An 11,372-nucleotide genomic window follows, 5' to 3' on the forward strand; every position below is an offset into this window, starting at 1 on the left:
GTATCGGTTAAAGTGTTCATGTTAGAAACGTTTTTAAATAATATTAAAATTTTTAATTTTATAATTTAATTATATATTTATTAATTAATATGATAAACTTTAAATATTAACATGCGGTGAATCAAGAATTTTTATCATATTAACGAATAAATTTATAATTTAAATATAACAATTAAAAATTTTCAAAATTTAAATATTATAAAAATATTATAAATTTATTTATAATTCATAAATCATTCAACATTACCTTGATACAATGCATCCGAGGGGAGAGTAAAGGCCGAGGAGCATGACAAATGGACATGGTAATTGATGGAAAACATTTGGTTATGCTTTTAGCAAGAAATTAAAAGTATGGCTAAGTTGGAGCTTTTATTACACAGATATTTCCTGCTATTTCTTTGAGCTAATCTAAGCAAGATTACTCTTTGTTTTCACTTTTGAAATCGATGCACTAGCTGTTTTTGCATTATTATCAAATAATGAGATTGGCGACCTGGGTTTAACCAAATCGAGCTTATAATATTCTATTAAACCATCAGTGGCCATAAATAACATTAACGAGCCGGAAATACTTTTTTTTTTTTTTTTTTCTCTTCGTTCGATAAGAAAATTTTTTTAAAGTAGATAATTTTTTTTAATTTTTTAAATCAAAATAAAATATACCATATCTGATAATTTAAAATAAGTGATTATAAATTATATATTTAAAATAATTTTAATAAATGATCATCGATAAAATTTGAATATAAAATTTTTTCATCGATAAAAACGAATCTTAACCAATCACTTGTTAGTAAGGTATTATTGCACATTTGGGTCTTATAATAGAGCAACTTTTTTTTTTTTTTGGCTAATCTATGGTGTAACTGACATCTAGTAATTAATATATTACCTAATATAAACTTGTGCTATCAAAGTAATTTTATTCTTCAAATTAGAAAGTGAAATGAAAGAGTGATAACGGGTAAAGTGCACCAAAAATCAATAAAATTTTGTATTTCATTCCATTTTAATTACTCTCTAGCTTAGAATTGTTTGTTTTTTAGATTTTAAATTTTTTAAGTTAGTTTTATAACGTTACGTCCACGTTATAAATGTGACACATATTGCGTGAATATTGTCTTGGCATCTTATGTGAAGATTTTTTTTTCAATTATTAATAAAATAATGTAATAAAATGATTAAAATAGAACCACTTTAAATGATTAATAATTCAAATAGAACAACTTAGAAATCGATGATTAAAGTGAAACCAAAAATAATAGCTTAGGGATTTCATCATTATGTAGAATTTTTTCAAAAGCTATTTAAATTGTCAATACCATATATATATATATATATATATATATATATATATAGACACGAAAAGAAAATTAATTACATTTAGGAGACCTCATGATTTATTTAAAAAATTTTAATTGGTTTTAATTTTTAACAACAAATGCTTTATAATTTCGCTGCTATGTTCTGTTTGTTTTTATCTTTATTATTTGTTATTTATGCTTTTATTTCTGACCGTTGCCCAAAAAAATTCAAGCAATAATTTTGTAATGCACCGTAGATAAAAATTATTATTTGTTGTCAATTAAAATTCAGAGTATTTTGAAACTAAATTAATGAATAAGTAAAGATGTCGTTTTTAGGGTTGGTAATCTAACTCGAAATCGACGGATTTTTACCTAACTTGATCTTATAAGATTTATTTTTTTTATAAAAAAAATCGAATTTCGGATCAAGTAGGATATTATTAAGAAAAATCGGATCAGGTCAGATTAAGTTCGAATTTTAGACAAATTCGATCTGATATTATATAAAAATTTATTTTTAATTATATATATTTATATATTTGTATTTTAAAGTAATATTTTATTAGTTTTAGATCAGATAGTATTGGATACAGTTTATACAATATCAGATTCGGATCGGATTTGAATTTAAAAAAAAAAAAAATTTGAATCGAATACGGATATAAATTTTATGATTATAAAATCGAATCAAAATCGAGATAAACAAACCTGTTTCGACCCAACTTGTTACCAACCCTAGCTATTCTCAAGTTGTAAATATCTGACATCCTTTGATTTAAAGCAACTTTAATCTTGATTAAAGAAAAAAAGCCACTTTCCTCTTTTCTTTTTTTTTTTTATTGAAAAAAAATTATAAGTGAATTTGAATATATTTTGTGGACCTTACCTTTTGCAATACCCCATGTTACTTTGGATTCGACAAGGATACGGTGGTTTGAAAACATCATAATCAAAATTGTTAAGAGAAGACATTAAGTTGTTACAACTCAATTAAGCATTAGCAAACCCATGTATCAATGATAACAAAACATGGTGTTCGACAATAAGTTTTGTCTTAATTGAGGAAAAAGTTGGGAGTTAATGGTTTGCAACGCTAGCTTTTGTAAAAGTTGTAAGCACCTCACCATACACCTTTTCAAAATTTCAGTTTAACTTATATATATATATTTATTTATTTATTTATTTATATATAAACTTATATAAAGTTTTGAAGGTAAAAGTTATGAAATTAAAAAAATAATTTAATAAAAAATTAAAACTAATAGATTGATAAAGTTTAATATGAAAATTAATAATATGTAAAAAAATTTATTAAAAATATTATTTAAAATTTAAATTTGATCAAATTTATTAAATAATAAAAATTTTATCAATATTTTTACTAAAAAATCTATCTTAAAATATATATAAAAATTTATTAATTTTTTTTCAAAATTTACATGCTTAATCTATATAACAATATATTTAAATTTATCAGTTTTGATATTTGATTTTAATTTTTATTTAATCATTTTTAATAAAAAATTTATGAATTTCACATAAAAAAAATTATTTAAATATTTCCCATATATGGCTAAGATAGTTTGCTAGGAAAATATAATATATAAAAGTAAAACATGATTTAGATTAGTAAGCAGTTGGAAAATATTAATCAAGAAAAAATATAATTAATGCATCATCCATTTTAAATTTGATAAAAATAGTGCATAAAATATAGAAAATTTTAAAATAATATTTTTTTTTGAAAAAATTGTAATTAAAAAATAAAAATATAATAAAAATTTAAATTGAAAATTTAAATTTACTAATTGCATGAACCAATTTTGACTGCCTTTAATCAGTTGCTATGGTTCCTCGTTCGATTAATGGCCTTAATAATAGGCACTCCAATCCAGATAGCCAACTTTCCCTGGGCCACTTCGATCTATGACATTCTTTCGTTTAAACCAATAAGAATTTTTGGCACCCATCATATTATTAGAAGTCCCGTGCTTTCTATTCTCTTCTCAAATCCTTCTGGCAAGCAATCCTTCTCTTCTCCAATGTTCTTTTCTTTCCTCACAACCCTAATGAATTGATGCCTGATGCTTCAAGCGCCATTGCAATCTCCTTTATCTATAAAGAGGTGAAGTTGGCCATACTTCCAAAACATTTGTAAACAACTGAATTGGGTTTTTTTTTAGTCCAGCCACTTGAAACACTCTTGTTCATCAATTGCCGATTTCTTTCCCCTCCATGCTTTATCTTCAGAGGCCCTATTGCTCAGTGAAAAAGGGCCGATATGCCATGCCTTTCAGCATACACGGCTTCGAGCTCATAGAAACTGTTGAAAACCACGACAAAAGCTTCTTAACTCTGATCTTTGCATGCTTTCAGCATCTTGGTGAGATCTGTTTCAACGTTTTCTTTCACATGATCTGGCATTCAGCTGGATTTTTGTGAATTTTATATCGCCTGGAAGGTTAGGCACCATAAATTGTTACGATTCATCTCGAGTTTCTTGTGCGGCTAGTAGAGTGTCATACACTCCGTTGCGCAGGATGGGAAGAAACTAATTCCAGAAAACACCAACCTGGGGATCCCGAATACATCCGCTGCATAAGTAACCAAAGGAAAGAATATATTAGCAACCAAGCAATCGGGTTTACATTCTTTTAGCTGCTGCTCCAGGGTTACTGAAGCATGACTTTGGCCTCGAAAATTTTGCTTACATTGTCCTCCTTCCCATCTTGGGAAATAGAGAGCAAGTCTGCATCTTCACAGCCGTTGGGCAAGCCACCCTCCACGCTAGGAGACTTTATCAAGTAGCCTAGAGCCATGAATGGAAAGAAGCAGAGATAAATTTCACTCTCCTTATTCCTTGGGAGCAGACTTCAGTCAAACAGCAGCAGAGACAAATTTAAAATGCCTGAGAAACTGAAGAAACAAAAAAGATGCCAAGGTTTAGAAATATCAGTGGTTGTTTGAATTCGAATTTTGCATAGAATTAATAATGAAATTCAAGGAAATTCTATTTACTACCATATTTTAGGGTTGTGATCCATGAATCTCCTATGTTTCTACAAAACATAATGAGAAACTATATCAATCAAAAACATTTTCAGATTTTTTACTAGATTGGCACCAGCCACCAGTCTTTTTGTCAAAGATATACATAATCGCGATCTTAGTTTTGAAGCGCACTACTTTTGCATTAGTGCCATAATAATGTAGGTAAACTCTTTCTTCAATCTTGACCATGAATTGTAATATGATTAAATTATTACTAAATTTATCTTATTATTATCTAAGGCAATAATAAAATTCATAGCAATAAGAAAATATTGATTTTTCCCAGTTCACAGTCCCCAAAACATGCATTAAGTTCAAGGAACACCAAATGACATAAAAAATATGAAATATGATTTTTCCTTCTGGCTGTTGATTCAATGACGACGCAAGCTCAGTTCTTCAATCAGAGCATTCAAATCAGAGTGAGATGACCCTCCTTTCTCACCAGCCCTTTTGGCAGCTTTTGCCAGTGCCTTTGCAGTGTTTCTCATTTCTTCTGCTTTATCACCATTCATGATGTCCTTCACCGCCTTTTCTATTGCTTCTCTTTTCACAAAATCTCCGATCGTTCTCACCCATTGTTGAACACCAACGGCCACTCCAATCTTTAGGACTTGCGTCACCAACTTTTCGTTGTAGAACTGCTCTGCGGACACCGGCCAGGTGACCATAGGCACGCCAGCAGACACGCCTTCTAAGGTTGAATTCCATCCGCAATGAGTCACAAATCCACCAATTGCTTCATGATCAAGAATCAAAACTTGCGGTGCCCATCCTCTTATTATCAGTCCCTTGCCTTCCATTCTCTTCTCAAATCCTTCTGGCAACCAATCCTCCTCTTCTTCATTGTTCTTTTGTTTCCTCACAACCCAAATGAATTTATGCTCTGACGCTTCAAGCGCCATGGCAATCTCCTTTAATTGTGCTGAGGTGAAGTTGGCCATACTTCCAAAACATATGTAAACAACTGAATTGGGTTTTTTGGAGTCAAGCCACTTCAAACACTCGTGTTCATCAATTGCTGATTTCTTTCCCCTCTCTGATTTATCTTCAATGGCCCTATTGCACAGCGAAACAGGACCGATATGCCATGCCTTTCTTCCCAAAACAGTCCTGTAGTAGTCAGCATACGTATCCTCCAGCTCGTAAAAACTGTTGAATACTACGCCATAGCTTTTTAGCTCTGATTCCTTAACTGCTTTGATCATCTTGGCAAAGTCAGTTTCGATATCTTTTTTCATATGATCTGGCAGCTGCTTTTTTGTCAACATGATATCTCCCGGAAGATTAGGCACCACAAAAAGTTCGGAATCAGACTGAACTTTCTTGTGTGGCTCGTATAGCCTCATGCACTCCGATGCACACAAGGAAAAGAAACTAGTTCCGTGAAACACCAACCTCGGGATCCCAAATTTATTTGCTGCGTCGGTAGCCCAAGGAAAGAACATATCAGCAACCAAGAAATCTGGTTTGCATTTATGTAGCAGCTGTTCAAGGGGTTCCTGGAGCATGGCTGTGGCTGTGAAGAATTTGCTGACCAAGTCCGCACTTCCCTCTTGGGAAGTCGGGATCAAGTCTGCGTTTTCACACCCTTCAGGCAAGCCAGCCTCAACAGTAGGAAACTTTAGAGTCCTGATACCGATATCGATACCAGATTCCTTGCTTCTCTGGATTGTCTTGGAGAAGAAAGAAGCATTGAGCGGAGTGGTGATTATAGTTGTCTTCACTCCTTGGTTTGCGAACAGCCTGGCCATGTCCACAGTCGGTATCATGTGGCCATGAGCCATGAATGGAAAGAACAACATATGAACCGGAGGAATTTCACTTCCCATACTCCGTGGAAGGAGAATAAATTAAAAATCAGATAAAGTGATGAAAAAACAGAAAGAAAGATGGACCTTGAAATTTTTCTGCAATGGTTTGAAATTGTGTTCATTCGGCTAACACTAGCATGATCAGTTATAAACAAAATCAAGAGAGGAATATCCTACTATACAATCGTCTTCGCATTCGTCAGCTTCTCCTCCTATTAAAACCATTAATTGATATGATTTCATGTTCTATGTCGGTTTCTTCAATGTATTAATTCGAAATTACTACTTTTACTTTGTTGAGAGAGACACATGTATGCTTGGGGGAAGAAGTGGTCAAATCGAGCACGAAAAATGAGGAACACGGAAAATGAGGAACATGGGATGAATGAATTCGGTGCCACACACGTAATCTCATTTCACGAAAAATGAGGAACATGGGATGAATGAATTCGGTGCCACACGTAATCTCATTCGTCATATAGATAATAGAACAGCTAGATGCGTGTCAAATTGAAGGACAAAAATCCTTAAGTAGAAGAACCTGGAAATTGGATGAACATATTTAATTGCATTGCAATTTGCTTTACTTGCATGGAACTCAAATATAAGCATCAATCTTTTTTTTGAATGCAAGGAAGGGCTTCGTACTTTTGCCTCAGTAAAAGTAAATACTTCTTTTATCTGAAAAAAATTAAAAATAAAAGAGACTATTTCATCTATAAGGTCAAGACAAATTACCGATTTAATTGAGATTTACAAATTTATTAAATTTTTACTTGCAAATTTTTTAACTTATAAATTATTGTTGTTGTTGTAAAAATAATAAAAATTTTATTTTTGTCCACTTCAACTTCAATTACTTGTATAACATTAGAAATTAATGTTAGTAATGTTTCTTTTATTATGCTAATATGGTAAAAATAATTGTCCCAGCTTCACAACTAAATTAAAAAAAAAAACATGTATTTGAAAATTAATCTTCTTATCATTTTTTCTAACTCCAATATAGGGATTTTTTTTTTTTTTTTTTTTTGCAATAGATTTGAAGTTGCCTGTTATATTTAATTGATTTGATTTGGTTTAAGATATCAATTTTAATCATAATCACGTAGATATTGTGCTACACACATTATCAAAAATTAAATGTTGTCGCAATTGGGCCAGGCCCCTGGGGTTACTAAAAGATTGGACCACTTTAGCTTTAACTTGCATCACACTCGAATGCTAACAACAGAAACAAGTACATCGCATGTCCAACTCAATTAAGATTTTTTGAATTGTTGAAATTTACATTCCAATTTTGCCTTTTTTTTTTTCACTTCTTTCTTAGCTTAGGAACATTTTTCCTCGTGATTCTAAACCTTCTCCGATGACATTTGGATGATTTAATTAAAAAGATTATAATTAATTTATGAATTGTAATAATATTTAATGTGATATTTAAATTTTAAAATTTTTTAATATGATATATAAAAATTATGAATGAATTAATTAATGTAACATTTAAAAAATAATTTATTCATCATGAATCAACATTTGAAATTAATTATATTAAAAATAATATCACATTATTTAATAAATTGATAATTTACATATCACAAATATTTTTAAATTTCAAATATTATTTTAAATATTTTTCTATTATTCAAAATACTAATCTAATTAAATAATAGGAATTTTGCATAATTTATCTAACCAACTAGTTTGTGATCCTTGCAATGCACTAATTAATTTTATTTGTTAATTAAAATATTTTAAATTTGTAAAATTATTAATAAAAATTTATTATTACAAACAACTTGAAAAGATTATATTAAAATATATCAATTCACAATAAAATATTTATGTAACTAATAGATAAAAAAAATTTCTTTGGAATATAGTTGATTCTCACTTTTAAACATATGTGATTCCAAAACCAATAATTAATGAAAGAGACTTGCTCAAGTTATAAAAATATATAAAAACTATTTAAATTACAAAACAGTAAAAAAATAATATAGAAATTCTTGAATTGAAAAATATTTATTGACTAAGCAAAACTTATTATCATTAACTTTATGAAAAATAATATTTTGTTGCTTAATATTTATATATACAATTCATATTATCACTTTTTTTACTTGAAAAAAAAAGTGTTAATATAAAAGTAAAAAAGATAAATATTTAAAAATTTAAATATAGTAGCAATAGTAATAATTATTCTCTTTACTCTATTTTTTTTTTCCATTTTTCATTTAATCAAACATTATAATGAACATAACCTTGCATGTTAAAAACAATTATCGAAAAGTTTCATATGTCCAAAAAATAAATAGTAGGATTAATAACTAACCAATTATTTGGCACCTAAGTAGGATATTCGCATAAAGTAGAATTTTCACTAAATTAAACTCAATATATAATACAAAAAATCTAATAAATGAAATTCATATATATATATATATATATCTATAAATGATATAAAACCAAATTCTTTATTCAATGATTTTTTCTTGGCATAACAAAAAAAAGAAAAAACCTCAAATTTTTGTTTTAGTGTTTGAAAACTATAATCTTGATAAGAATAATTAAAATAATTAGAAAATGTGAAGCAAATAAAAAAAGAGTTGAAAATAAACAATAATGTTAGAAAATAAAATTAACTCAAAAAAGAATTGACATACCTTAACTTAATTCTAATATTGATCAAACCATTAAAAATATTAATAAATTTGCATTAAAAAATAATTTGAATAAAAAAAATATACCTATAGGATTATTAGATGTGGAAATACATATTTCATATTTAACCTGTAATCAATACAAGTTCAATCGATGAAATATTAAAAATTTTGGAAAGTATAAAGGATATAATAAATTATTTTAATTTGTTTGAATTTTTTAAAAACAAACCAAATATTAAAAGATTACGAAGATATCTATGAAGATGTTGAAAATTTTAAATTTAAAAGAGATATATGTATATTATTGAAAAATTTTATTTTAAAAGAAATAAATATAAATTTTATTTAATTTGTATGCTTTACATATAATTAATCCAAATCTTTAAAGTAATATACTTAGGAAAAATTCAAAAAGTTGGTAAAACTATAATGATTTAATCGAAAAATATTTGATATTTAAAAGTTAGCATTTGAATTTTTAGATTTGATATATATTAATGATAAGAGGTAGTTGAAATTTTTTGTGATTTAAATGAAGTTAAAGTTTATATAAAATTGAAATATTGGATAAACTTAATTTTTAAAATTTTAAAATTATTTGGTAAATAATTAAAATTTTAGAATTATCTTATGTATAGATTGTACATATAAGTGATCATTAAAAAAATGCTTATTTGATCATATATTTAAAACTATCTTATGTGTCATCAAAATATATTGTACACATAAGATTACATGTAGGATTATATATGATTGATTTTTCATTTAAATCTTGATAAACTTTAATTCATAATTTATTTAAATAATAATTTTATCTATAGATAATATCTAATCAAATAATAATATTTAAATTTTTGTGTTTTATACTTTTATCCTCCAAAGATAAATATCTAATAAGATAATTACTTGATAACTCTAGACTTAAGAATTTCCATTAAAGTGACCAACATGGCTTATTAGAGTTTAAAAGTTAACTAATACAGATTTTCTTCTTACTGTTATTTAGTTATGCATTGTGATTTCATCTGTGTAAATAAATGAAATAAATTTATTAAGTTTATTTTTTGATTTGTTTTTAAATTATAATAAAAAATATAGTAGCTTAAGTAAGTTCTAATTAAATTTATTATGAATTAAGAAATAGAAAAATGAAATGTTACTGTTGATTTGAAAAAAAAAACTTATTTGGTGAAGTAAATAGTATGTTTAGTGAAACAGTAGCTATTATTAGAAAAAGCATATTAGTTCCTATAGCAATAATAGACTAATAAAAAGAGAAATTAAATTAATAGTAAGGAAAATACATTTAGCTTGTATGCTTCATGGAACATTGGGAAAGCTATATAGAACTACCAACAATTAAAGCTTTCCTGAAGTTGTTTTGATATTTATATTTTTTTTCACATTTTCTTAAAATATTAATATTAAAAGTCTATGACAAATATTGATTTAAATTTAAATTTTATTTTAATTTGGATATATCTAAATTTATTTTTTAAAGCTGGTGGATTATTTATTAAAATTATCTTTATCTATATCTAGTAGGTTCAAAAACTAAAGATAATGTAAGGATGATTTATAAAAAATATTAAAGATATTAAATAATATTTTTAAAAGTTTTGATAAATTTAAATAATCATGTTAAGTGCATATAAATTCAAAAAGATAAATTACTTTAAAATTGATTTTAACTTGAGATAAGATTATATATAGGAGAAATTGAATTTCATTATAATTTAAATTGGTTTTTGATTAAAATTTAAAAATTTAGATAATTTAATAATTTTTAATATATATTTTTATAAATAATTTAAAATTAATAAATATCTTATGTGTCATCATAAGAAGAAGTTTTAGAAATTATCTTATATATATAAAAAAAAAGCTATCCACATAAGCTGCCATATCAGCAAATACTACCTGGTAACTATATATGTTATAATATAATATAATATATATGATTTCTAATTCAATAATGACATCATTATTGCTTTCATTTTCTATCTCGATCACCTTTGCTAAATTAGTTTAAATCTTTAACTAATTTTAAGTTCCATATGATTATCACAATATTTGTTTTATATATAAACCAACAGAATCAATGAAAATTACTATTTACATCTAATCTAATCTAATATACATTATATTAAATGATGTAAAGTTATTGGATAGTATGTGCTAACATGGACATCTATGTGAATAATCTCTTTTTATGACATGTAAGATAATATTTGTATTATATTATTTATCAAGTAACTCTATTTAATAAATTATTTAAATTTAATATGTTTGGATAACTATGTAAATATACTATTTTCGGATAATTATTAAAATTTAAATCAAAATCTATAAAATATTGAATATTTTACATAAATTTTAAATTCAAATATATTAAATTATAAATTACCTTTATTTTTTAATTTAAATTATAAATTTAAAATATATTAAAGTTGTGTCTTAGTTTTCAACAATATTTTGTGGCCCAGCAATATTCTTGTTGGCATTGAATTGATCTTTATTTTGAAATAACA

At 26.5% G+C, this 11,372-nt stretch overlaps 1 protein-coding gene across 1 annotated transcript; it reads right to left on the reverse strand.

Moving 5' to 3' along the window:
* Positions 1–4,561: 4,561 nt before the first annotated feature.
* LOC111296108 (scopoletin glucosyltransferase-like) lies at positions 4,562–6,295 on the reverse strand. The gene has a single exon (XM_022890167.2). It carries the CDS (start codon positions 6,191–6,193, stop codon positions 4,736–4,738), a length of 1,458 nt encoding a protein of 485 aa, XP_022745902.2. The 5' UTR covers positions 6,194–6,295; the 3' UTR covers positions 4,562–4,735.
* Between the last annotated feature and the right edge of the window lie 5,077 nt (positions 6,296–11,372).

Source organism: Durio zibethinus, chromosome 16 (assembly GCF_047325235.1).
Source record: "Durio zibethinus cultivar Kanyao isolate XHJ-2024 chromosome 16, ASM4732523v1, whole genome shotgun sequence".
Taxonomy (NCBI): domain Eukaryota; kingdom Viridiplantae; phylum Streptophyta; class Magnoliopsida; order Malvales; family Malvaceae; genus Durio; species Durio zibethinus.

Coding starts and splice junctions, on each gene's coding strand:
- LOC111296108 (XM_022890167.2), bottom strand. CDS start 6,193: ATGGGAAGTGAAATTCCTCCGGTTCATATGTTGTTCTTTCCATTCATG.